The sequence below is a fragment of the Chlamydomonas reinhardtii genome, chromosome 17 (assembly GCF_000002595.2).
Source record: "Chlamydomonas reinhardtii strain CC-503 cw92 mt+ chromosome 17, whole genome shotgun sequence".
Taxonomy (NCBI): Eukaryota; Viridiplantae; Chlorophyta; class Chlorophyceae; order Chlamydomonadales; family Chlamydomonadaceae; genus Chlamydomonas; species Chlamydomonas reinhardtii.
In genome coordinates, this window is record NC_057020.1 from 3,819,428 (window position 1) to 3,845,196 (window position 25,769).

Consider the following 25,769-nt stretch of genomic DNA (forward strand, 5'->3'; position numbering starts at 1 on the left):
CTTATTTCTCTGTGGCAGCAGTCAGAAACTCAGAACCTCCGTTTTTTACTAAAGTAGAGCCAGCGTCGTGCGGGACTCCGACCCCCCCGTCGTTATGGCAGTGCCAGTTTGTGCCCGAAGCGAAATTGCATACTGCAGAAATTACACATACACACATACACACATTAGCATTAACTTGTATTACATGCGGAGGCGGCCCTTTGCGGCTTTGCTCGCCCAGCTGTCTGCGCTTTGGATCCACCGACCCCTCCGCTCCGTGGCAAGTCAACCGAGTCGTCCTCGTGGAGAACACCCCGCCAACAAAAGCACCTCAATGCATAGGTCCAGCAGCAGCTGCCTGTAGCAGCGGCGACACCTGCCCTGCCGCCGAGCTGGCACCGGCGCCATGCGGCGAACCCTCCCACGGCCCCAACATGCCCACCGACACCGTCTCCACCTCAAGCGCCGCCGGCCGCGCAGCCGAGCCGCGGCCACGCCCCCCAGTCCGTGACGCTACCGCCGCCCCCACAGTGCCGGTTGCTGCTCGTTCCGCTGCTGCCGCTGCCGCCGCTGCTTCTAAGGTTGAAAATGGGCCGCTGCCGCCCGCGCCCGCGCTGCCGCCTGACGGCCGCCGAACCGGCGCATGTACTGCCGCGGCAGTGGCAGTAGCAGCCGTAGCAGCAGCAGCTGCCGCCGGAGGGTGCGCGTGCAGGCTGGCATGATGACAGTTGTGCTGCTGGCCGTGCTGGTGCTGGTGTTGTTGACTGGCGCCGCCAGACCCGGACGTCGTGAGCTCCGCGTATGCACCCTGGAGGTAGGGCCGGCCTGCGGCGGCAGCCGCAGCTGCAACCGCTGATCCAGCGGCGGTTCCGGCAGCGACGGGTAGGTGCAGCGGCGGCGGATGAGTTGCTAGGGCGGTAGCGGGCAGCGGCGCGAGGTTGCCAGCCAAGCCCGCCGCCGCCGCGCCCACACGCGCCGCGGTGTCGAGAGAGGAAAGCGACACGCGCACACCGTCGGCTGCAGTGGCGGCGGCGTGGTGGTGTGGGTGCAGCGGCTGCTGCAGGGGCGGGTGCTGGGGCGGGTGCTGGGGCGGGTGCTCCGGGCGCGGTTCTGGATGGTGCAGCTGCTGCTGCTGGTGTGGATGGTGGGACTGTTGTGGAGGCGGCAATGCTGGTTTCGGGTGTGGACTGGGGCCGCGGCTGCGGCCCTGGACGGAAGCAGCAGGAGCAACAGCGGCTGCAGAAGACGCGCCAGTCGTGACGTGTGATGGCGGTGGGTGCGACGGCTGTGTGTGCGGCGGCGCACGCGGCGCCAAGTGTTGCGCGGGCGGCAGGTGGCGGCCGCTGACAGTGTGCTGCGGCTGCTGCTGTGGCTGCTGCTGCTGCTGATGATGATGTGGATGGGTTGCAGCTGCCTGGCGGCTGCCGTCGTGCTGGTGATGGTGTTCAGGCAGGGCTGGAAGATGCGGGTGATGGTCGTCACTCGCAGCAACAGCTACAGCCTGGTCCTCAGCACCTGCAGCCGAGGAGGCGGCAGGCGGCGGCGGCGGCAACACGCCAGCTGGTGAGTGGGTGTCCGAGCCACGGCGGGCCATGCTGCGGCTACTGCCGCTGCCTGGCAGGCCCGCCGCGGACGGCTGTAGCTGCTGGGGGTCGTGGGCGGAGTGCGACTGCTGATATCGTTGCAGCTGTAGCGGCTGCTGCTGCAACGGTGCCATAGGCGTCGGGGAGCGACGGGCCCCCCGCGACACCGCCGCCGCCGAAGCAGCGAGGAAGCCCGCGGCGTCGCCGTGCAGGTGCAGCTGTAAACCGGATGGCTGTAGCAGCAGCTGTGAGCAGGAAGGCTGTAGCAGTAGCTGTGGCTGCTCCGGATGTTGCTGCGCCTGCAGTGATTGCTGCAGATGCGAGTGTGGCGATGGCTGTAGCGCATGGCTGCCGCTGTGCGGACCGGGCTCCGGTTGGGTGTGCACAAGCACCGCGCCGTTGCTGCCAACCGATAACGGCTTGCCGTACAACGTCACAACCACCCGCGACGCGTCGCCGCCACCGTAGCCTGGCGGCAAAGACGCCTCAGCCGCCAGCGTGTGCGTGTGCGTCTGCGAGGGCACCCCGCCGCCGCCGCCAACGCCGGAGCTCAGCTCTGCTGCTGCTGCTGCTGCCGCTGCTGCCTGGTGGTGCTGGTCCATGCAATGTGGTGGCTGATTGCTGTGAGGATGTGTAGGATGGGGGTTGGGGCCGCCGTGGAGGGTTGGGCGCAGCTGCAGCTGGCCGACGCTGCTGCCGGCGCCGGTGCCGGCGGCGATGCTCATGTAGGCGCCACGCGGCGCATAGGAGGCTGCCGGGCTGGCGCAGCGGTTGGGCAGCGCCGGCACCGGGCTGGGCGTTGCACCACCACCGCCACCACCGCCACCACCTGCACCCGCGCAGGCGCCGGAGCCGCGTGCCATCGCCCGTGCCGGCGCGGCGCCCGCGGCAGTAGCACCAGGCGAGCGGGGATCTGCTACTGCCGTCTGCCGGCGGCCGCAGAAGAGCACGCTGCATGATGAGCCCGAGGACGAGGGCGCCGGCAGCAGCGGCACCTCGTATCCAGGAAAGCCGCCGGGCGCGTCAGTAGCAGGCACATGCGCAGGCGAGAATGGCCGCGGCTGTCGCCGTGATTCAGCCTTGAGCAGCTGCGCCGCCGTAGCGCCGCCCAAACCGCCCTCATCGCCGAAGAGGTCCGTGCGAGAGGACGGTGGAGCCGAGGAGCCGTCCGCCGACGCGCCCGCGGCACTGGTGGCAGAGCGGGAGCGGCCACAGCTGCTGCCACGGCTCGTGTCGCCGTCACCCCGGCCGCCGCGCGCCCCCACCAAGGCGCCCGCTGCGGCGCGATGCCGCTGCGACGGTGATGAACGGTGCGGCGGCAGCCCAGTGCCCAGCAGGCCTGAGGCCTCCGCGACCACGGCGGGTAACCGCGGCGGCGATCCAGGCCTCATCTGGTGCCGCGACTGCTGCTGCAACTGCAGCGCCATTTGCTGCTGCCCTGAACTGGAGGCCGGCGGCGAGGGCGGTGGCCGCCAGGGACAGTAGACGGCGCTAGCTGCTCCGCCGCTGCCTTGCATCGAGATCGCAGGGCTGCGCCGTGTTACTCCAGCAGCCGCCCAACCCTGTTGCTGCTGCTGTTGCTGTTGCTGTTGCTGTTGCTGTTGCCGTACCGCCATGGGGCTGACAAGGCCGCCGCTGCGAGATGGCGACGAGGACCGCGGCGGCAGCGCCGCGCCTGCCCAAGCTCCACCCCAAGCCCCAACACCAACACCAACCCCACCCCCACCCCAAGCCCCAACACCACAGGCAGGTGTGCCGGCGGCGGGCGATGGCGCCACGAGTAGGGCCGAGGGCGATGGCGCCACGTGTAGGGCCGAGGACAGGTGCTGCTGGTCGCTCACGACCACGCGAGGCGGCGGCGTGACGCGGCCGGCGCGGGCCGCCGCCAGCGAGCGCTCCGCCGCCGCTGGAGCGGCGCCGCCGCCCCCGCCGCTGCCCGCTGCAGCTAAGGTTGTAGCGCCCCCAGCGCCTGCTGTTGCTGCTGTTGCCCCCGCAGCGACTTCGCTCAAACTGCTGCTGCCGCCAAACACAGATGTTGCAAGGCCTGTTGCGTCGGCTTCCACCTCTGCAAGGCTTGCGAGCGCGGTGCCGGCGCCGTCGGGCTCGGCCGTCGCGTCGGAGTCCTGTGTGCGTGCGGTGGCTGGCGCAGAGGCGTCTGAGCCTGACGCCCAGGCCGGCAGCTGCAGCGCCGCAGCCCCTCCGCCAGTGCCCTCCAGGCCCTCTCGCCGCATGGAGCGGGAGCCCTCCCAGCGCGACAACGGCCGCTCCGCTGCCGCGTCCTCTCCCTCCGCTACCGCCTCGTCTGCTTCCTCGGGCACCGCCCCAGCACCCCACGAGGGGCCCCCGCCCCCAACCACGAAGTCAGCAGCATCGGCGCCGCTACTGCCAGTGGTCCCGTCGATAGAGTGGACCCAGGTGCCGCGGGGATCGGGCGCGGGAGCGCCGCGAGAGGCACTGCCGCCCGCAGCGGCAGGGTAAGCGCCAGGGGCACCAGTGCTGGAGACGGAGCAGCAGTGGCCGCCCGCACCCGGCAGCACCACCCAGTCCTCCGCCTGGGACCCGCCACTCGCACTCGCTGCCGGCGCGGCGCTCCCAAGCACCGGCCGGTGGCGGCTGGACGTCACCATTGGAGCTGATGCTGCTACAGCCGCAGTGGCGGCAGTGGTGCTGCCGTCGGTGCTACTGCTGCTACTCCTGCTGCCCCGACTCCAGCTGTTGAATGCAAGACCACCAGCTCCATTTCCACCTCCTGCTACTGCCGCTGGGCTGCGCTGCCAGCTCTGTGATCCCCAAGCCATTGACGGCAGTAGCGGCCCGACCCCCGCCGGTGCTGGCGGCGGCCTGCTACGGCCGCCGCTGCTGCTAGGCTCCGCACAACTCGCCTGCCATGCAACACCCAAGCTTGAGGCTTGCGCGGCTGTAGCATCCTGCGTCGGCGCAGGGTGCTGTTGCCGCAGCTGAGAGCTACTGCTGCCGCCAGCGGGAGCTGCTACTGCCGATGGCAGGAACAGAGAGCTATTGGAGTAGGAGGCCTGCGACCACATCTGCGGACTGCTGCCTCTGAAGGGCCGCTGTGAGGACTGTAGACACCCAGCCGACGAGTCGAAGCTGTGTCGCCGAGCCGCGTCCATCGCCGCCGTCGCCGCCGCAACCAGCGGATGCGGCTGCAGCCGCTGCTGCTGCGCCTGCAGGCCTCCGCAGCCGCCGCCAGCCCTGTCAACGCTGTGCCGCCGGTAGCCAGCTACCGCCGCAGCCGATGCCATGGGTGCTGCTACCGCCGCAGCCCAGCCCTGCTCGCCGCCGGCAGAGAACTCGCCGCTGGCGCCGCCGCCGCCGCCACCGCTGCCCCAGCCGCTGTCTCCTCGGTTCCTATGGAACTGCAGGTGCCTGCGGTCCTGACCCTGCAGCACCACGTGCTCGTACGGCACACACTCCTGGCGGCTGGGCGCACGTGAGCGGCCGCCGCCGCCGCCGCCACCACCAGGGCTGCTACAGCCGCCATGCACGGGCGCGGCAGTAGCAGCCGGCGGGCCCGTCATCTGCGGTACGGGCGGCTTGGCTTGCAATGCCGCTGTGGAAGAGGTGCTGACAGTCGGAACGCCGCTCTGCCGAACCAGCCCCCCTGCCCCTCCTGCTCCTCCGCCCGCGGGGGTCGCAGCCGCTGCCGCTGCCGCGCTCCTTGCCTGCGCCGCGGCCGGCGATGCGGGTGAAGGGCTGGGCGACCGCACACCCCAGGCCCGCGGATGCTGCACCAGTCCCGCACAGCCGCCGCCGACACCGCCGCCGGCGCTACCGCGCATCCCGGCGCCGTGGAGGCCCGGGCTAGGGCTGCGGCGGCCACCAGCAGCACCGCCCACACCCACTGTCGCCGTGCTGCTGTTGGCGCTGCGCGCCACCTGCAGCCCCCCTCCAACGCCGCCTCCGCCGCTGCCACAGTCGCCGCTCACTGGCCCGCTGCCGCCGCCCGCCCGCCACCCGTCCTCCAGGGCCCCACTGGCCGTATCCACCGCCGAAGGCATCGGACTGCCACGGCCCCCAGCGCCCACGCCCACGCTGGTGACGCTGAAGCTGGCGCCGCCGCTCATGCTGCTGCAGGCGCCGCCGCCCAGCAGCGCCACGTGTTGTGCCATGCGCGAGCCGGGCCGCTGCGGCGCCGTGACCTGCCTGAACTGGGAGCGGTCCGGCGGCGGCGCCACGGCCGAAGCGTTGAGCCGCGCCGCGGTGTCAAACTTGTGGTCCTGTGGTTTGCGTGGTGTACGGCAGGGTGTACGGCAGGAAGGCGAGGGCCGGGAGTTGGGAGACGGTGGAGAGACGTGGGTGAGGAGGCAGGAGAAGGGGCAAGGCCGTGAGGGGAGTCTGGTATAAGCCGGGACGTGAATGGTTGTCGGGTTGACTGCAGCAGGTCGCCCCCCGAGACTGTGCCCAAAGCCCCAAGGCCCTAAACACCGCAAGGCAAAGGCCCCAGGTTGCAAAGCTCACCGTGGCGCTGGCCGCCGCCTCCAAGTGCTGAAAGAACTTGAGCACGGCGCGGCTCACGCGGCGTGTGAACTGCGGCGGACGAAATGTGCGAAATATACCAGGCACGGTAGGAACGTCGTTGCAGCGGGCATCCGGTTGACAGTGCCGTTTGGCGAAGCCCGTGCTGATAACATCTACACACTTTGAGGACACAGAAACTGCGCACGCAAGCACGCAGTACACGCAATCCGCGTTGCATCACACGATCATTCAACCCGCACTCGCAAACGCAAACACGTCGCACTTCAGAGCTGGGAGATAAATCCTCGCTCACCTTGACCACGGTGCTATCCATGGAGCTCATGGACAGGGTACGCGCCATTGCCGGCGGCGGGTTGCCGTACGGCGGCAGCAGCTGCAGCGGCTGCACCGGCGGCCGCCGCGCCTCCGATCCCGGCCCCGCACCCGCCGCCGCCGCTGCAAGCATCGGCACCCCACTGAGGGTGCTAGGCTCGGCGGCGGGCGGCGCCGCACGCGACGCGCCCGACGCCTCGCGACCCATGCTACGCTTGCTGCCGCCGGTCCTGAGCCCGCCCCCGTCATTGCCGCGGCCGCCAACGGACGTGGCCCTGCTCTGCAGGTTGCTGGTGTGCGCCCGGACGTTCGCCTCCGTCAGGAACACGCCAACCGGCTGCGGCGCGTGTGGCTGCACCTCCTCTTCCTCCTCGTCAGATGCCGCCGAGCCGCCTGCCCCAGAGGCTTTGCGCCCGAGACCCAGCGGGTCACCGTCGTCATCGTCCTCCTCTTTCTTCACATTCCCATCCCCATCCCCATCCCCGTCTTCATCGTCATCGTCGTCACTGTCCGGCGCAAGTCCTCGGAATGACACCGCGCGAAACGACACCCCGCGCATTTTCAACGCGGCGCCGGCGCCGCAGCCCGCGCCACCCACGGCGCTGCTGGCGGCAGCCGCAGCCGGTGCGGCGCCTTCCGTGGTGCGGTCAGCCCCATCGCCGCCGTCCGTGGTGTCGGCGAAACGCGCTGCCGGCGCCACCTTGCCGGCCGCCGCCGTTTGACCAACTGCCGCTGCAGCCGCCGCCGCCGCCGCCGCCGCAGGGGCCGCTGCCGCCACTGGCTCTGTTGCCGTCACGAGTGCCGCTGCATCGCCCACTGTCTTGGACCCCGGCAGGCTGCTGCCGGCTGCGGAAGCAGCCAGGAGATTGCGGCTGCTGCGTAGGGCTGGATGCAACGCCGAGGGGTGCGGTGCGGCTGCAGCTGCGGCTGCATGTGCACGCCATGCCTCCGCACCACCCCAACCCGCTCCAGTTTCCCCTTCACTACGCACGCCGCCACGATAGTCCTCATCCCCACCATCCGCCCCATCCGCCTCCCCGTCGCCGGCCGCAAATCCCAGACCGTCAACGGCGCTGAAGCTGCTGCTGCGGCTGCTACAGCCGTCGCCGCCCCCTCCTCCGCCTCCGACGCTGCTACAGCCGCTGCGGGCAGACATCTGGCTGCGGGCGCTGCGCAGTCGATCCAGCGCGGCCAGGCTGGGATGCTGAGTGGCCACCAGCGCGTCAAAGGTGCCGAGCGAGCGACCAATGACGTCCTGCAGCCGCGACTTGACCTGCCGGCGCGCATGCAAGCACACGCATGGACACGGTCGCTGTGCGTTCCTTGTCATACGCGCACCCTTCCGTCCCTCCCTTCCGTTACACAGCGCACAGTGTGCCCACCCTCACACACCCTCACCCACACCCACACCCACCCACACACACACACGGTAAGTAACTCCGTCGCGTCATTGGGCGGGCTTTCGTTTCGTTTTTTAACACACACACACACACACACATACACGCACACACACACACACACAAACACACACGCCCACACACACACTGCTACATTCACTCGTCACGCACCCGGCCCGCCCGGTGTGATGCCAGCGGGTCCTTCATCCTGGCCAGTCGCGCCTGCTCACTGCGCGCCGTCTCCATGCGCTGCAGGATGTTCTGTTTGGCGGCGCGCTGGCGCAGCTCCTCCTTCTCAGCCTGGGTCAGCGCCTGCAACCTGTGCGCGCCACAAGCATGTGTACTGGCGTTTGCAGGTGCAGTAGGTGCAGCAGACGCAGGAGGTGGAATGGTACAGGCAGGGTTGAAGAGGCATGTTCGCACGGGCATGCTGTGGTGTACCGGGCAAGCCGGATGTGTGACTCGTGAAATACGGAAACGGCACAGCGTCAACGAACTTGACTATCAGGTGTTCCCAACGTCCAGCTGGCAATGCCCCCGTCCGCCGTGCCGCACAACGCAGCCGCCGCACCTCTCGTGGAACTTGACCACTTTCCGCCGTGCGTCGCCGCCCCGCATCAGGCTCTCGATCAGCTTCTTGCGCCGGAACGCCCGCACCACGTCCGGGAACGACAGCGAGCCCTGCGTGCGGTCGAGGACTGGCACCGTAAGCGTGATTCCGGCATGTGTGGTATAGCAGGAACGCCGGTAAAAGGACAATTTGACTAGCAAAAGACTGCTTAGGACGTTTCGCAGGGTTTGTACGGGGTTTACGCGCCCAAAGCACTGAGCGTGCGCCGCGGCTTTGCTTCTTTTCTCCTGGGATCTACAACTGGCCTGATCTCTTTCGGCACTTGCTCCGCCTGGCCCTTGCTCAAGCAGGTGCGCCAGCACACACGCGGCCCTGCCCCAGGCCTGCACACGCACGCACGCACATGCACACGCACGCACCGCGCCGGTCTGCGCCACCAGCTCCTTGCTGCACTCGTGCGGCCGGTACAGCGCCCGACCCATGAGCGACATGAACTGCATGGAAGGAGGGTACAGGGGGGTTGTAGATACCAGCCCAAACTAAACCGAACCCAATGCAAACGAGCAGGAGGGTAAAGGGCAGCAGAGACCACGCGTGAGCACGGCGATACCACGAGTGCGTGCCCCATGCAGTGGCTAGAGCACTTGGCATCCCCCATCGACACATGACCCCACCGACACCGGCCCCCCCACCCGGCACCACCACCTGCACCTGCACGCACCTCCTCGAATTGCAACTCCCCGCTGCCGTCAGTCACGGCCTCGCTCATGAGCTCCTCAATCGCATCTTTGCTCAGTTCAAAGCCCAGCTCGCCAAAAGCCTGCGTGCGCAGCATGCAACACAACCCGCAAACATGACGATGACTGATCAAGCACAGACCCCAGCAGGTCAGCGCAGGGCAGCTGTGGCACGACAGAACACCATCCCAGCCCAGGAGGCCTCGCTCCTAGCCTCCCTTCTCAGCCCCATCAGCATGCTGCTATCAGCGGTGGCCTCGCGCCCTGGCACATCCGCGCTTGCACATCCAGGTATGCGGCATCGCGGATGGCGCCCACACCCAACGACGCCTTCCCAATCGGACCCACATGCACAATTTCATCCGCGTCAATGGCGCCGCTGCTGTCTGTGTCCAGAGCGTTGAAGCACTCCTCTATCTCCGCCCGCTGCTGCGCGTTCAGCTCTGCGAGGGCGGCGAAGGGGCACACCTTACTGGGCACCCGGCCCATGCCAATGGCACGAGGGTGAAAGCACTGACACGCCCGGGTACCCATCCTCATGATATTCACTCCGCGTCAGTCTCGCTGGTGATTGCAAGGACGCGCTGATTTACCCCCCATCCAAGCCCTAGTCACGGGTTCCAGAGTCCAGACACGGGTTCCAGGCCAGGGTCCGGGCGTCCCGCCCAGCGTCCTGACCGCGGCCATCGTGGCAACTGTGTCCAGCCCAGCCACTGCCAGTCAGACGATGTGAAGTACATCTCTGTCATGCTCTATGTCACCCATATATTCTGGATACGCGCCCCAAACTAGTCTGCGGCCTAGGCCGTGAACCATTGGGCCAGCGACTCTTCGGCTGCTGACACAATGATATACGACGCGCCCCGGAAGCTCGCGGACTTAGTTCGGAGGACTTCAATTCTGTGTGTATGAGCAGCTTACCCGGAGGAGGAACCACAATTCCATGCTTCTTCAGCCATACGTTCTGCATAAGAACGGCCAGCTTCGCCACGGCCGCGCCCTTTGGCTCCACTGGCATTCTGGTGGCTTTCGTAACGGTTCAAGTGACAGGTCTGCTTAAAGTGCTGCGCCAGCTGTGTCTCAAAAAAAGTTTCGGCGACCTGACCATTACGGTTTGTACTAAAGGTCCATTCAATGTTGCCATATTGAACCCAGTACTGTCAAGTAGAAGAATGTTGTTGTGGTATGGGCTCGCGGGGAACAGGTCGATTGAAGGGACACGGGCAGGACCGTGCCATACACAATTACCCGATTGGCACGGCTTCGAGCCTTGGACTTACCCTGGCGTGCGCCCCCGGCAGCCCCAATGTTCTGCACGCTTGGGTTACTTCACAGAGATAAGCCCTTCACTCCCCCTTGGAGGCCTCATGCCATTCCCAGATCGCCACGGCGGCTGTAAATATTATATTGGCTGGCCGGTTGCGTTCATTCAAGCTTCCAAGGCTCATAACCTCAAACTGTTTGATATTTCCCTGCTATGTGTGCTGCCCCACCCAGGGCCAGGGCCAGCGGTGTGTTGTATGCTCAACCTTGGCGTCTTTGTGTTGCCGCCGCATCACCGCAGGATCACCATTCACTACAGGCGCACAAGCTGCGCCAGTCAGGGAGCAGGCTGCGAGATGAGGCTTGTGGTGCATAGATAGTCTGCTAGCCCCTGTGGCGAAGTCTCCGCTCGCGTAGCCTGAGGAGCGGGATGGCACGAACAGCGCCGAGCAAGCGTGCCAGCCCTGTAAGATACTCAGGGCATCACCAGTCGGTCTGACAGTGTCAGCGAACACCCATGCTGAGACAACCAAGGCGGGGTGTCAGATGACAAATGGTGAGGCATCCCTGAAGGCAGCTGGGCGGCCAAAGCAACAGGCAGGCACAGGCGGCACAGGGGGCGTGCTGGGGTAAGGCCAGGTCCTGCCTGGCACGCTGCAGTCCTTCTAATGCGATGTATATGAATATGCAAGTCAAAGTGTTTGAATTATGCGGCTGTGGTCAGAAGCCCCCGGGAAGAAAGCTGGTCCTCTTGTAATTCGGCCCGGTCCGTTCCTCGGCGGTCATTTGCAAGTTGTCACAAATAATTTACTGCATTTGCGCTATTAAAACGTGTTGGCATTGCAGCAGCATAATTTACGAGAGTATACGCTTGAAACGATTCGTTCCTTGCTCGCTGCCTGTCCGGGAACACCCTAGGCCTACGCCGTTAGCTGCCTTTCGTTTCACACAATGCCTGCCGTGTCCAGCGCGGCAGGGCTCCTGTCCTTGCTGGCGGAGGAGAACGACGATCTCAAGCAGCATGCCCTCACGCACCTGAACAAGGTAGACCGCGAACAGGACCACGCCCACATTCAGCTGGCTTGGCGTATAGATCTGGTCTCCAGGAAACACTGCTTTTGCCGTGGGGCTGGCGCATCTGCCTCTCGGGCTATGGACGCTCTCGCGCGCTTTGCCCTGGGGCCGCTGCCGACTGTGTTGTCGCTTTCTCGGCGCACTTATAGGTTGTCCATGACTACTGGTTCCAAATTTCGGGGTCTATCGGGAGCGTGGAGGCCCTGTACGAGGATGACGACTTCGCACACCGGGAGCTCGCGGCCCTGGTTGCCTCCAAGGTGCGGCGTGGGCCCCATCGGAGGACGGCGGGCTGCGGATTACGCTGCGCGTGAAGCACGAGAGCAGCGGCGGGGGGCTGTGCCAGACTCGCGGCGCGACGCGGAGGGCAGGGGTGTCTCAACCCGGTTGCAGGTCGTGGGTGGGGATAGCCTTAGCAGGTCGCGGGCACTGCCGTCCCACGGCGCCTTCCTGCCTGACGCCGGGCAGGCACGGTGCGATCAGGCTACAGGACAAAACACCATACGGCGCTCAATCCAACACCACACAACTGGACACACATGCCACACACAGGTATTTTACCACCTGGGCGAGCTGGATGACGCGCTTAACTACGCGCTGGGGGCGGGCAGCCTGTTCGACGTGGAGGAGCAGTCCGAGTACGTCACCACGCTAGTTGGTGAGAGCAGGCCGCGCGGCTGGGCGCACCGAGGGAGCGGGGGCGCACCGGCGTAGCGGGTGCTGGGGTTGGAGGTGCAGGCGCGGGTGGGTGGATGGGTGTGGGGGTGCGGTTGCGGGCGGCGGGAAGCGGGCGATGGTGAGGGACAGGGTGAAGGCTGCCGCGTGCCGGACAGAGGCTGGGTCGCAGTACAATTGCGGTATGAAAAGGCTGGGGCAAGCACACGGAATGCGGCGGGGCGGAGAGCTTCGTGCGGCAAAGGGTGCTAAGCAGTCGTGCCGGTGGATAAAATGCATGCATATGGCGTGAGGACGCGTGTATTTGCAACCCGCACGGATGGCCCCATCGCTCTCCCCCTCCTTGCCCTCCTGATCCTCCTGCCCTCCTTCGCCCACAGCCCGCTGCCTGGACCAGTACTTTGAGAAGCGCGTGAAGGCGGCTGAGGCGCGCGGCGAGGAGGCGGAGGCGGCGGTGGACCCGCGCCTGACAGCCATTGTGGAGCGCATGCTGGACAAGTGAGCTCGCGGCGCGGTGGCGGTGGGGTGACAGTGGTGACAGTGACAGTGAAATAAACGACGCGATTGGGGACGGGTACGGGCGGCAACGAGCGGGGCGCGAGTGCCGGTGCCATACCATTCCTTCTCCTTCCTCCCCGTACACCTCACACTGCCTCTCACACTATTTCTCATACTTTCTTCTCCACGCATCAGGTGCCTGGCTGCGGGGCAGTACGAGCAGGCCATTGGCGTGTGTCTGGAGGGCCGGCGCCTGGACCGGCTGGAGGGAGCCATCCTGCGCGCCCCCGCCGGCGAGGCCCGCACGCGCGTGCTCAAGTACGCGCTGCGTGTGTGCCAGCAGCTCATCATCAGCCGCGAGTTCAGGCAGCAGGTGGGGAAGGGCGGGAGGCGGGGAGGGGGAAGCGGGGAGGGAGGAAGGGGGGAGGGAGGGGGGGGCGGGGAGGGAGGGGGGAGGAAGGGGGGAGGGAGCGAGGGCGGAGGCGGGAAAGAGGAGGGGGCGAGATAGATGGTGGAGCGTGGTGGCGGGGGATGGATGGCGGTGGTAGATGGGTGGAGGGTGCTAGTGCCGCGGACACGCGTGTGTGCGGGGGTGGGTGGTCGTTCGTCTGGTTGCTCTTCGCATAGACCCAGTTCCGAGCATTGTATCCCACCGTGCTGACGGCCCCTCTCTGCCTTCCCCTCCCCTCCCCTCCCCTGCCTGGCCTGCCTGGCCTACCTCACCTGCCCGGGCGTGCAGGTGCTGCGCCTGGTGATCCGGCTGTACGAGACGGTGGAGAGCCCGGACTGGGTGGACATCTGCCAGTGCCTCATGTTCCTGGATGACGCGCCCGAGGTGGCCAAGATCCTCAGCAGGCTCATCACCGGCAGCGAGGTGCGCAGGCTGGGGGGCAGGGGAGGGATTTGGGAGGCGGCGGGGTGGGAGGTGGCGTGGGCAGGGAGGGACGGGGCGGGTGTGAGGAAGTAAGGAAGCAAGGGCTGGGCTCCGCGTTGTTACCAAGCGACTCCACTGACGAGCTCAAAAAAATCACACACACCTGGCACAGTCAACACCACGCCTGCCACTCCTGCTGCTCCTGTATTCCTCTCGACCTCCTTTGGTTTAGTTGGGACTGGAGTAACCTCCCCCTCATCATGAACGTACCCCCACACCCCGCGCCCCTCAGGACGAAGAGCTGCTGGCCTACCAGGTGGGCTTTGACCTGGTGGAGAACGAGCTGCAGTCCTTCCTGGCGGACGTCAGCAGCAGGCTGGAGGTGCCGGGAGCCGCAGCGCCGCCGGCCGCGGCCGTGGCTGCGCCGGCTGCGGAGGGCGCCGCGGCGCCTGCAGGTGGGCAGGGGGTGAGGGGCAGGCATAAGGGCTTGGAGGGTGGATGGGGTAGGTGGGGCAGGTGTTTTGGAGGGTCTCCTTTTGGCGCGATTGCCAGTATGGGACATGCGATCGCGGGTTAGCGCACGCTGCGCGGGTACCAGCCACGGCGCCTATGTCGCTGCCAATCTTCGCAATCTCGCACGTGTCGCAATCACTGCCGACTGCTGGTGGTGTTGGAGCATGCGAGCGAGCGACGGTTAAACCCCCCTCTCCTTCGCGACGCACCGCAGAGGGCGCTGCCGCGATGGACACGGACGCCGCCGCCGCGCCCGCCGCGGAGCCCGCCGCGCCCGCCGGCCCGCACGCCGGGCGTCTGGCCCGCCTGCGCGACATCCTGTCCGGCAAGACGCCCATCGCCCTGTACCTGGACTTCCTGTACAGGTGTGTGGGTTTCGGGGCAGGGGCGGGGTTGTGAGTATCAGTTCAAACTAAACTAGCGCAGTACAGGCAGAGGCGGCAGTTGCAAGCATCAATACCTAGGGGGCGAGGGTTCCATGCACAAGTCGGCGGAAAGCTCAGCGCTGCATGGCGCAACACTCCGCACCAACAACCCGCTCCTGGGCGGCCTCGCTTCGGCCACAAGGCTCTGTTGCAATGCCGGCCGGCCCTTGGGCGGCATGCCGCGCGCTGCCCCTCCAGCCCACCTGCCCTCACCCACCCGTCTGCGCCTGCCGTACCGCGTGCTTCACGCCCTCCCTTACGACTCAAGCACGCGCACGGCCCCCATGAACGGCTCCCCGCCCCCGCGCGTCCTCCTTACCTAACCGTGATCATAACCATCCCCCGCCGCCACGCCCGCCACCCGCACCACCCGCAGGCACAACAAGGCCGACCTACAGGTGCTGAAGAACATCAAGGGCAGCGTGGACGCGCGCGTGAGCGTGACGCACTCGGCCACCATCGCCGCCAACGCGCTGATGCACGCCGGCACCACGGTGGACACCTTCCTGCGCTCCAACCTGGACTGGCTGGCCAAGGCCACCAACTGGGCCAAGTTCAGCGCCACGGCCTCGCTGGGAGTCATCCACAGGCGGGTCAGGGGGAAGAGGGAAAAGGGAGGGGGGATTGGCTTAGACATGTCGTGAGGAAGAGCAGGATCGTGTGGGTGGGTGGGTGGGTGGGTGGGTGCGTGGGCACGATAGGTAGAGGCACGGGCTGGGCGACGTACGCAGGTGGGGTGGGTGGGAAACGGGGGGCCCAGTGCCACAGCCTCGCTGGGGAAGAAAGGGCGGGGGCGGTAGGTGGTTGGCTGGGTGGATGGAGGTCAGGGGGCCAGGGTATACCGCTAACGATTAGTGACAGCGCCGCCGGACCCGCCTGCTAACTCGCGCCGCGCCCCTCACCACAGGGGCCACCTGGCTCAGGGCCGCGCGCTCATGGCGCCCTACCTGCCGCGGGCCGGCGCTGCTGCCGGCGGCGGCGCCGGCGGCAGCGCGTACAGGTGCGTGCGTGTGCGCGTGTGTGGACACCACCAGTTGCGCCTGAAGGCATGTAGCCCCACACCGGACGGGCTAGAACGGATTGCGGCAGGCGCCCACCCGTTGCCGCTCGCAAGGCATGCGCAGCGCTGCAACCCTTCAACCCCCAGCCCGCGAACCCAAACGAATTCCTGACCTTGCGCTCCGCTCCTCTGTTTGATCACTCCTCCGCGCTCGCAGCGAGGGCGGCGCGCTGTACGCGCTGGGCCTGATCTACGCCAACCACGGCGGCGACATCCGGCCCTTCCTGCTGGAGAGCCTGCGCGGCACCAGCAACGAGACCACGCAGCACGGCGCATGCCTGGGCCTGGGTGAGCGGGGGCCACAGGGTGCTGTCGCTCGGGGCGGGGGGGGGGGGCGGCGGCATGGGGCGTTGTAAACACGAGCCCAAACTAGACCAAACCAAGCTCAACTAGCGGAGCGGGGGGGGGGCCTGGGACAGGGGGCCATGCGCAGCACAGTGTCCAAAGAGGCAGCGCAGCCCCAGGCATGTGCGCAATCAGTCGCTTGGTATGTGCGTGACGCTGGTCGACAAGCACTGATGCATTCTGGCAACGCCAGCTTTCATCTGGCTCCACTCACACACCTACAAACATCACACGCACACGAAACACACCGCACACGCTGCAGGCCTGGCGGCTCTGGGCACGGACGACGAGGAGGCGCTGGAGGACGTGAAGAACGTGCTGTACAGCGACAGGTGGGTGTGGGGATGTTGATAGGAGGGGGCGGCTTTGGTGTGTGGCTTTAATTGTGTGAGAGTGGATGCAGCAGCTGCGAAGGAGGAGGCGGCTTGGGTGGTGTGGCTTTGGGTGTTGAGTGGGGATGCAGCAGCTGCATAGTTGGGGTAGCGCACACATGCACTCGGCCTCTTCACCGACATGCTAACCGCCCGTCGCATGTGTTGGGTTCCCACTGCAGCGCTGTGGCCGGCGAGGCGGCGGGCATTGCGCTGGGCCTGCTGTGCTGCGGCAGCGGCGGCGAGCGGGTGGCGGGCGAGGCGCTGGCGTACGCGCACGACACCCAGCACGAGAAGATCATCCGCGGTGCGTGCGTGCGCAGCAGGGCCACTAGCAGGCACAGCCACAGGCAGCGACCGGGTAGCGCCCTGCCAGCAAGTGCTGGGCTAGACCAGGCTGGGCACTGGGCTGGTCACTGGGCTAGGCGCGGTTGCGGGTGTTTGGGAGGGATGAGTTAGCGCGAGAGACATCGCGACACTGGATAGGGAGCGGCATGCTCTGTGCACATACCGCGCACGAGCTCTAGGGGAAGCCTGGCCGCGACGACTGGCAGCGTGGACTGCTGGCACGCATGCTGCCAGCATGACCCGCCGCATCCGCTACACCAGCACCCCCTCCCCGCCCCGCCATGCGCTCCCCATCGCTTCTCCTAAGCTATGCCTGGCACTTGCCTACCCCGCGCACGCGCGCCCCTGCTGCTGCCTGCAGGCGTGGCGCTGGGCCTGGCGCTGATGCAGTACGGCCGCGAGGAGGCGGCGGAGGCGCTGATTGAGCAGATGACGCGGGACGCCGACCCCATCATCCGGTACGGCGGCATGTACGCCATCGGCATGGCCTACAGGTGAGCGGCACAGGGCGGGGAGGGAGGGAAGCGGGGGAGGAAGGAGGTCAGGGAGGGAGGGAGGGAGGGAGGGAGGGAGGGAGGGAGGCGAGGAAGGGAGGGAGGGGCTGTGGGAGTTGCGGGACATGATGGGACAAGGGTGGTGGTTCTCAAGCCCGCACAAGCAGGGTGCGCGCACACACAACGGCCAGCCGGACTTGAGCTGCGGGAAGAGCGCGGCGCAAGCCACCCAGCAGCCGCCTGCCAACGCCGCAACACAAAGCCATCCCCCTGCGCCGCCGCCACCGCCACCACCACCGTGTACCGGTACATCACCTCCCCCGGTTCCGTCACTAATCATGATCATGTCACCCCCTCCTCGCCTCCGCCCAACCCGCAGGGGCACCGACAACAACGGCGCGGTGCAGAAGCTGCTGTCCTTCGCCGTGTCGGACGTGGCGGACGACGTGCGCCGCGCCGCCGTGCTGTGCCTGGGCTTTGTGCTCATGAACGTGCCGCAGCAGTGCCCGCGCATCGTGGCACTGCTGGCAGAGTCGTTCAACCCGCACGTGCGGTGAGCGCGGGGGTATGAGTGGATGGGTGGGTGGGCACTGGGCTGTGTGCATGCGCTGTGATGTGTAGGGGGTGGCGTGCGGGATCGTGTGGTGTGGAGGGCGGGTGATGACGGCAAGTGTGTTGCCGGCCTGCCGGCTCTTCAAGCCCGCCCGTCTCCCGACGCACTCAAACAAACGCTCACCGTGCCCTCATCCCCACCATCTGCCCCTCCCCTGCCTACTGCCTGCTGCTCCTCCCCGTGCTGCTCCTCGTCCTCCTCCTCCTGCCTGCCATTGCGCAGCTACGGCGCCGCCATGGCTGTGGGCCTGGCCTGCGCGGGCACGGGCCTCAAGGAGGCGCTGAACCTGCTGGAGCCCATGCTGACAGACCCCGTGGACTACGTGCGGCAGGGGGCCCTCATCGCCATGGTGAGAGGAGGAGCGCGGGAGGGAGGACAGGGCGGGGCGGGGTGGGGTGGGTCGGGGTGCAGCAGAGACGGGGGAAGGGCCAGAGGAGCGGTGTTGGGGGAGGGAGGTCGAGGGTTGCGAGATTAAGGCAACGGGAGACTGGTAAGAGCATCGGGAACAGGGAACAACGGGCAAAGCAGCAGGCGGAAGGGAGTGGGTGCGTACCGGCAAGCAAAGGGGGAGAGGGAGGAGAAGGCATGTTTGGGCTGGCGCCTGGCGCAGGTTGACGCTGTTGTTTGGCGAAGCGCGGTGCCGCCCTGACGCCAGCTGGTCGTCACTGCACCATGGGCACTACCTACTACTAACCACCTCCCTCACCTCTGGCCTGCTGTCTACCTCGCTACATTTCTCTGTACCATCTTTGCAAACCGCCACACCTCCCTCACCCCTGCACACCACCACCACCGCCACTGCTGCCCCGCCACAGGCTCTGGTGCTGATCGCGCAGCCGGAGAGCCGTGTGGCGCCCTTCCGCAAGCGCCTGGACAAGTTCATCACCGAGAAGCACGAGGAGGTGAGAGGGGGGTACATTCATAACTCATTTAGAAGTGAAGGTGCAGAACAGGGGAGGGGGGAGCGGGCCTCATCGGCCATGCGTGTTTAGAGGATACGGCGGTATCAAACAACCTGGCTACATATTTGCGTACGCACCATATTGCGTACGCACCGCACCGCCACACACGTGGCGTGTAAGCGCATGGACGCGCGTGAAATTATGCATACGCCAGTCAACTCATGTCGCATGGGTCGCGTTTCTCAGGTCATGTGCAAGATGGGCGCCATCATCGCGGCCGGCATCCTGGACGGGGGCGGCCGCAATGCGACCGTGGGCCTGCGCTCGCGCTCCGGCTACTTCCGCCGCACCTCCCTGGTGGGCCTGGCCGTGTTCACGCAGTACTGGTGAGTGCCGGACTGCTGGTGCCAGCGCTTGGGTTAGTGCCAGTGCCAGGGTTAGTGGCAGCGCTGCGGTGATTGCTAGCGCTGGTGGGCCGGTATGCGCGCGTGGTTGGGTGTCGAACCGCCAGGGTGACATCTTGTCCCATCCTGCCCCTGTCCCTCTCCCTGTCACTGCCCTGTCCCCAAAACCGTGTGTGTACGATGTACACATGCGTATGAGTGTTATCGACGATGCTTTAAGGAAACGAATGCGCACAATGCGTGTGTGTGTGTCCACCTGCGCTGTGGGTCCGCAGGTACTGGTACCCGCTGCTGTACTTCGTGAGCCTGGCCTTCGCGCCCAGCGCCCTCATCGAGCTCAACGCCGACCTCAAGATGCCCAAGTGAGTGTACGGCACCGGCGGCGTTAGCAGCGTTACATGGTGGCATGAGCTGGGGTTGGTTTGTGCGTGGAGGCGTGGGTTGCATGGGCACCCGGCACATCGTGTGATCCGGCGTAGCCTTCGTCTATGGTCCGGCCGAGTCGGTTCCTGTGCCGTGCTGCCTGCGTCTGGAGGGCTGCCAATGTGCAGTCCTCCTCCTGAATGTTATCCGTCCGCCACCGCCACATTTGCAGGACCTCGTTCTCGTGCAACTGCAAGCCGTCCATCTTCGCCTACCCGCCGCCGCTCACCACGGAGGTCAAGGAGGCGGTGAGTGGTGCGCACGTTCGCTGCCTCCCGTGCAGTGAGCGGCTCTAGCCACCGTCTGCCAGCGCTTCCAGTAGCAGCACTACCGTGCCTGTATGTGCTGGTCCTTTAGCAAACGCAGGTGTGACAGTCCCTGAAACAAATGTGCGCGGCACGCACGTGTCCGGGCCTTCCCATTCCTCACCACAGAAGGCCAAGGTTCCCACCGCCATTCTCTCCACCACCGCCAAGGCGGCAGAGCGGCAGCGCAAGAAGGCGGCGGAGAAGGAGAAGGCGACCGGCGGCGCCGGCACCTCCACCTCCGGGGCCGCCGCTGCCGGCGACGCCAAGGCGGCGGACGCCAAGCCCGCGGCGGAGGGCGGCGACAAGATGGAGACGGACGAGGCGGCGGCTGGCGGCGACAAGGACAAGGCGGCGGCGGGCAAGGACAAGAAGGAGCCCGAGCCCAGCAGCTACACGCTGGAGAACCCCGCAAGAGTCACACCCGCACAGGTGAGTTGCTTGGTTGGGTAACGGCCAGGAGGATGGTTGTCACGTGCGGTGGAGTCTTTGAGTCCACAAGCCACCGATACGGAAATGCCCGCAGTCACACCAGCTCACTGCCTTCCTTACCCCACACTTGTAGGAGTCCTTCTCGCCTCCTGCTGAACCCTCTCTTCCTTTTCCTACGCCCCGCGCAGGCGCGCTTTGTGGCGCTGCCCGCCACCGGCCGCTGGCAGCCGGTGCGCGCCGGCGGCCCCGCCACCGGCATCATGGTGATGCGGGACACACAGCCCGGAGAGCCGGTGGAGCTGGTGGTCACGCAGGGCGACGCGGCGGCGGCAGCGGCAGCGCCCGCCGCCGCTGCCGCGGCGGCGCCGGCGGCAGCTGCCGCTGCCCCCGCGGCGGCGCAGCCGGCGGCTGCAGCGCCCGCCTCCGGCGGCGACGGCGACGAGCCGCCGCCGCCCGCGCCGTTCACGTACGACGGCTGAGGCCGCGGCGTGGCGTGGTGGGAGCGGCGGGGTTGGCGAGCGCGGTGAGAGGCGGGGAGTGCGGGCGGGGTGCTTGGGTGTTCGGTGTAGCGATAGAGACCACGTACGGCGCTGCAGGGCTTCAGGACAGCAGGGCAGCAGCTGCAAGGGCAGGTTAGGTGCGGCAGCTCACAAACAAGGCGGGGAAGCGGGCGCGTAGGCGTCCGAGCAATAGGCCAGGCTTGCGACGGGTATGCCGTTCTGTGGGTTGTCTCAAGGCTCGGGTATACGGTGTGTTGGTGTCTGCGTGCTGCTGTGGGCTCGGGCTGATGCGGGCGGCTGTTGTGGAATTGGTGTAGATAGGATTCGGGCGCCTGCTTGTGTCGCTCTTGTGGACTGTGGAGGTGTGTGATGTGGATGGTATGCTTTGAGGACAGATTTTGCGGGGACCACATACTGTGTAACACACTAGCACACGATGGGGAGTCCAGGGGCCGCCTCGATGGCAGCGCATGCGCATTGGTCGTGAGCCCTATTCCAGATAATATACACGCATTACTTTCATACAAACCCCGCTGCTGTTAGCTTCCCACGTTGGCTTCCTCAGGAAGAACACAGGTTTTCACTCTGCTAGGGGGATGGCTACCGATGATATGGTGCCCGCAATGCCTACTGTAAGCAACTTTGTCACCGCGCCTGGACCGGGCCGAATAACGAGCACAGCGGACGTCGGTGTACGCGCGCGATACTGCATGCAGCTCCACGCGTCGCGAAGTGAGTATCGAGGGCATCCATAACCGGCATGCGACCGTAGCTTATGTGGCCAGCTTAATGTTTGTCCCTACTTTGCTACCCCCAATACCTTGCTACCCCCAATTTCGTCGATGTGGACATGACGATGGGCGGGTGGGGTCACTCCCACTCGGCACTTTGTGGCCGCGAAACTCAATTGGTAGTCATATCCCGACGGTCGACCAGATGATGTGGCGCCCGGCTTGATCAGCTAGTACGGCAAAGGCTTGCCCAACAGAGTTGAATCCCGACCCCTGTCCCTGCCAACTGTCCCCCGTACACCCTGCCCGCAGTTGCGGGCAACTTGGCTGTGACGGATGCTGTGCTGGGCGAGGCTGTCTGCATCGTGACCAAGGCAGCAAACGTGATGAACGGGATCAAGAACAACAGTAAGAGGGCATCTGCACGCACTGATGAGAGCCAGCAGGTTGGCCTTGCCGTCGCGTCCGCCACTCCGCCAGAACGCGTTGCGCCATGCAGCTGTGTGCGAGAGCTCAGGAGCAATAACGGGCCTTGCCTTTGCTTCTGCATATACAGGCGGCCTCCTCGAGCGCATGGACGCCAAGCTGGACGCGCTCGCGGCCGATGTGGGAGGCATTAAGTCGGAGGTGGGCGGCATCAAGGCACAGGTGGAGGCCGTCAAGGAGGATGTGGGGGGCGTCAAGGCCAAGCTGGGGGTGGTCGAGGCCAAGGTGGAGCACATCGACGCGAAGCTTGAGGACATGAGGCGCGTGTTTGTCGGGATCAAAGCCGGCCAGGACAGCGCTCCACGCCCGAGCTAAGCCGGCATTGGGCGGGCACGTGCATGCTGCAACTGCTCAGAGCAGAGACGGGCGCAACCGTTTTGGACCTCATCCCCACCGACCAGAGCACCGCCGCTGGAGGGCTTCTATGCATGGGGTTGACTTCGGACGGAGGCGATTGTGTGATTGCGAGGCAGGCGAGCTCGGTGCTTTGTTATTGGCTCCTGCTGAGGTGCGGCTGGCGGGCTACTGCCTGTCGTACAAACGTGTGTGTGGAGGCTGTTGGGGGGGCAGTGGGAGCGGCGGAGCGAATGGTGCCTCGGCCCTGGCACTGGCACTGGCAGGCTGGCACTAGGCATACCTACCGTACATTGCACATACCGTACGTTACGCACGCCTGGGGAGTAGACGAGTAGTGACGGCGATAGTGTGGCCCCTGGCAGAGCCGCAGAGGCTGCAGATGGGCATAGGAGCCCTCCTTGGGCGTGTCGTCGTCACGGCACAAGACACGGCACAAGATAGAGTGGTGACAATTTATTTCTTGGTGACGATTTTGCAAACCATGTGCAAACTCCCGGGGCCCCCGCCCCCCCCACCCCCCCTGGGTTCGGTTTAGTTTGGGCTGGTACCTACAACCCCACCCCCGCCCCGCCCGCCCGCGCTCTCTCAGGCTCGCTCGCCTTGGCGATACCAACGCACTTCGTGTTCACCGGCGCCTCCCCGCACAGTCTGGGCATCCCTCCCCTCGCACCCCCAGACAGCTACGCGCTGATTTGAACATTGGGAATGAGCCCATAGCCGATAGATGGGCTCAGGAGCTAGCTTCCCGCCATACCTGGCCTTGCAATCAACTGTGCGCAATGGGATTGAATGGGACAGAGGGGAGGGGGCAAGCCGGTGTACTGCGGTATGGGTTTGCATGGGTGTGTCCCGGTATGGCCCACTTGTGACTTGTCGCTGAGGATAAAGGATGTGCGAGAGTGGCTTGCAGGCAGCTCTCATCCTGATCTTAAGCGTGTAGCCTATGACCACCTATATGAGGGACCCTTCCACCGGCCGTTGATGAGCACTGATTCTATCGCTGCACGAGCGTAAGCCGATGTACTAGCTAATTGCTTCGGGCTCCGCTGATCTTCTCAAGAAAGCGACATGGGACAGCCGCCTGCCACGCGTTTGTTTACTGTCAGCCGAGCACTACGGCCTTGCCCACTACGGCAGGCGGACTGGAGAGCGCTGCCACCTGATGCCGACCGGAGCACACCAGCCAAGCCTACATGCAAGTTGACAGGCACAGCGTGCACGCGTACCGACGAGGCTTTCAGCGCTAGCTGCCTGGGTTGCCATGTAGCGATCAACAGACTCATGCCCTTTCTGCGGACAAACTGCCCGCCGCCTAGCCATTCAGCATGTTGCAGTCCTTCATCATCCTTGCCCTCTCAACCATCTCTTCAAGTGGGCTCGTGTACGTGCCCATCCTTGCGTTGACGTTAATGTGCGTCCATTGGGTCCATGTCATGCTTTCGTTTGCTCTTCTGAAACCGTTCGGCAATCAATGATGCCCCGGCGGTTGCCTCCCACACACTTCGCTAACTTAAGGGTCTGCCTTCCACGCAAGGCAGTCGCCTTGCCGCCGCCCTCACACCCCCACCCGACACGGCCCCCACATGGGATTGTACTTGCCGGCTGGGCGCGTGTACTTGCAGCTGAGCTTTGCCCTCACCGCTGCAACGGTCGCAACCAGTGAAGACAAGCATATGACTGAAGCACCGTTCCAGCACCTGAGCTCCCGGTTGCCTCGCGACGCGCTATCGCCCGGCGCCTTCTCTTGAGTACGTGCCGACCTGCATGCGACGCGTGCGTACCGTACACGCACAAGTGGTCAGCAGGTGGCGCCTTACCCATCTATCTCCCTGCCCCAAACCCCAAAGCATCTATCTGGCGACACGTGGGCGGGGGCCATGACCACAACAGGGTTATACACGGGCTTTCTAAAAACCCCTGCCATGTATGAAGCACGCCCCGATCCCCTTCCTGGCGCTGCCAGGAAGGGCCCCCTGCGGGGGCCCTAAAATCTCCTGCGCGCCAGGAGCGCTTGCCCCAGCTACTCCTGTATGTAAATTTTCAGTCTTGTTACGTGCGCTTCCCTTCCGCCACCACGTACAGCCACGTATACCTTCAGAACCCCCAGCCCAGTTCCTTCAGGTCCAACTCCTGCGCCAGCGTCAGGTCACCACCCTCCTGCGCCAGCGTCAGGTCACCACCCTCCTAGCCCGGGCTTCTTCCCTAGCCCGGGAAATTTCGCGAAAATCAGCCCCCCAAACCCCATAATAACATGCATGTTTTGTTGAGGAATGCGTGTTTGCTGGGGAATGCGTTCTTGTCGATGGGGACACCTCGACCCCTCGGGCCCTTGCTTAGGGTGCAGGAGTGCACCTATGGTCTTAGCCTGAAATGCTCCTGGCAGCCAGGAGGAGGGCCCGCCAGGCCCTCCTACCCGTGCCAGGAGCGGCCCCCTGGCGGGGGCCTAATCCCTCCTGCTCCGCAGGAGGGATCCCCAAAAAATCTCCTGCGCTTTTTGCCCTACCCCCTAAAAAGTCCTGGATTGCTCCTGGCTGGAGAACCCTGGACCACAAGCAACAGGATGCAGAAGGATGGCGTGGTGAGCTGGCGTGGACCGGCAGAAGAGGTTCTAGGGTGGCGTGGCCAGTGACGCAGGTACGGACTGGTACTCTGGCTGTTTCACGTCAATACGCAGTCCGCTTACGTGCCCCATGCCACCACGTGCCAGGCTCACGACTACACCATCCGTAGTGCCCCTGCCCCGTACAACCATCCCACCTGCTAGGCAAACAGGTCGTTGATGTCGCTGCGCGGAAGCAGCGGCTGGCCCTCACGCGTCAGAGGCGATAGGACGACCTTGAGGATGGTCTCCACCATGGGCTGCAGGTTCCGCCCTGAAGCCCACTCCCGCATCTGTGCCATCGTGACCGACGCCCGCTCCTCCATCGTTACGTGAGCCACCGAGAAGCGCTGCCGGCGAAATGGAATGGATGCCGTCACGACCTTCTTCACGCTGAGGCCCTGCTCCTCGAGGCGGGTGACGAACTTGCCCCACTTCCGCGTGCCCTCCTTACTGGCAAACCCGTCCTCAACGTAGTCCTGGATTTCGGCGAGGCTCGCCACCGGGAAGTTAGGGCCCATCACTTGTTTGCGCACGATGTCGTCGAGCACGCAGACCAGTTGCCCAAGCAGCACCAACTCCTGTGAGTCCTCATGCTGTTGCTTCAATTCCAGAACGGACTGCTGCAGGCCCTCCACCTTGAGCTGCAGAGCCTGAACGGCCTCGTTCATCTGCACGTTCTCCGCCAGCGATTGTTCAAGGCAGCTCGACCCCATGGCACTGGTTTTTAGGGAAACTGCAGTTCTCTGACTCTCGCTGTGACCCTGAATGTGCTATTATGGACATCCTACACAAGCTGTGCCGGCCCGGGCTAACTAAAGAAGACTCGCGACCGTAGACCCCATTCTCCGAGGTAATGACGCAAGTCGACTGCGCTCTTTCTTGCGGCCTCAATACCTTGATGGCCTTTACGCGTACCGTATTTTTACAATCATACGTTCTTCCGCCAAATGTCCACTATTTTTATGCAACTGTGGCATGTGGGCTGCCGTTGGCTG

General features: G+C 65.4%; 4 protein-coding genes across 4 annotated transcripts; 2 read left to right on the forward strand and 2 right to left on the reverse strand.

The window, feature by feature from the left end:
- Positions 1-36: 36 nt before the first annotated feature.
- Positions 37-10,502, reverse strand: CHLRE_17g727900v5 (uncharacterized protein). Its single transcript, XM_043072375.1, has 9 exons — positions 10,001-10,502; positions 9,428-9,522; positions 9,064-9,162; positions 8,762-8,836; positions 8,343-8,452; positions 7,943-8,090; positions 6,355-7,647; positions 6,042-6,110; positions 37-5,800 (listed from the first exon to the last, which is right to left on the reverse strand). Exons 1-9 carry the CDS (start codon positions 10,095-10,097, stop codon positions 311-313), a joined length of 7,476 nt encoding a protein of 2,491 aa, XP_042914834.1. The 5' UTR covers positions 10,098-10,502; the 3' UTR covers positions 37-310.
- Positions 10,503-11,052: 550 nt separating this feature from the next.
- Positions 11,053-21,246, forward strand: CHLRE_17g727950v5 (uncharacterized protein). The gene is made up of 22 exons (XM_043072376.1): positions 11,053-11,386; positions 11,566-11,676; positions 11,969-12,074; positions 12,472-12,589; positions 12,785-12,962; positions 13,329-13,463; positions 13,756-13,918; positions 14,191-14,341; positions 14,778-14,990; positions 15,309-15,401; positions 15,619-15,749; positions 16,069-16,138; positions 16,360-16,484; positions 16,887-17,019; positions 17,399-17,572; positions 17,855-17,981; positions 18,448-18,534; positions 18,781-18,920; positions 19,214-19,300; positions 19,534-19,609; positions 19,796-20,098; positions 20,287-21,246. The coding sequence occupies exons 1-22, from the start codon at positions 11,294-11,296 to the stop codon at positions 20,575-20,577; spliced, it is 3,105 nt and encodes a 1,034-aa protein (XP_042914835.1). The 5' UTR covers positions 11,053-11,293; the 3' UTR covers positions 20,578-21,246.
- A 46-nt stretch (positions 21,247-21,292) lies between these two features.
- Positions 21,293-22,634, forward strand: CHLRE_17g728000v5 (uncharacterized protein). Its single transcript, XM_043072377.1, has 3 exons — positions 21,293-21,330; positions 21,642-21,737; positions 21,886-22,634. Exons 1-3 carry the CDS (start codon positions 21,309-21,311, stop codon positions 22,128-22,130), a joined length of 363 nt encoding a protein of 120 aa, XP_042914836.1. The 5' UTR covers positions 21,293-21,308; the 3' UTR covers positions 22,131-22,634.
- A 620-nt stretch (positions 22,635-23,254) lies between these two features.
- CHLRE_17g728050v5 (uncharacterized protein) lies at positions 23,255-25,692 on the reverse strand. Its single transcript, XM_043072378.1, has 2 exons — positions 24,930-25,692; positions 23,255-23,932 (listed from the first exon to the last, which is right to left on the reverse strand). Exon 1 carries the CDS (start codon positions 25,485-25,487, stop codon positions 24,933-24,935), a length of 555 nt encoding a protein of 184 aa, XP_042914837.1. The 5' UTR covers positions 25,488-25,692; the 3' UTR covers positions 23,255-23,932; positions 24,930-24,932.
- Between the last annotated feature and the right edge of the window lie 77 nt (positions 25,693-25,769).

Excerpts from the sequence above, each read along its gene's own strand:
- CHLRE_17g728000v5 (XM_043072377.1), top strand. The coding sequence starts at position 21,309 with ATGCAGCTCCACGCGTCGCGAA. Across the intron at positions 21,331-21,641 it reads GCAGCTCCACGCGTCGCGAA|TTGCGGGCAACTTGGCTGTG; the intron begins GTGAGTATCGAG and ends CCCTGCCCGCAG. Across the intron at positions 21,738-21,885 it reads GAACGGGATCAAGAACAACA|GCGGCCTCCTCGAGCGCATG; the intron begins GTAAGAGGGCAT and ends CTGCATATACAG.
- CHLRE_17g727950v5 (XM_043072376.1), top strand. The coding sequence starts at position 11,294 with ATGCCTGCCGTGTCCAGCGCGGCAGGGCTCCTGTCCTTGCTGGCGGAG. Across the intron at positions 17,020-17,398 it reads GCCATCGGCATGGCCTACAG|GGGCACCGACAACAACGGCG; the intron begins GTGAGCGGCACA and ends CCCAACCCGCAG. Across the intron at positions 18,921-19,213 it reads GCCGTGTTCACGCAGTACTG|GTACTGGTACCCGCTGCTGT; the intron begins GTGAGTGCCGGA and ends GTGGGTCCGCAG.
- CHLRE_17g728050v5 (XM_043072378.1), bottom strand. The coding sequence starts at position 25,487 with ATGGGGTCGAGCTGCCTTGAACAATCGCTGGCGGAGAACGTGCAGATG.
- CHLRE_17g727900v5 (XM_043072375.1), bottom strand. The coding sequence starts at position 10,097 with ATGCCAGTGGAGCCAAAGGGCGCGGCCGTGGCGAAGCTGGCCGTTCTT. Across the intron at positions 9,163-9,427 it reads ACGCGGATGAAATTGTGCAT|GCTTTTGGCGAGCTGGGCTT; the intron begins GTGGGTCCGATT and ends CTGCGCACGCAG. Across the intron at positions 7,648-7,942 it reads CATCACACCGGGCGGGCCGG|GTCAAGTCGCGGCTGCAGGA; the intron begins GTGCGTGACGAG and ends GCGCGCCGGCAG.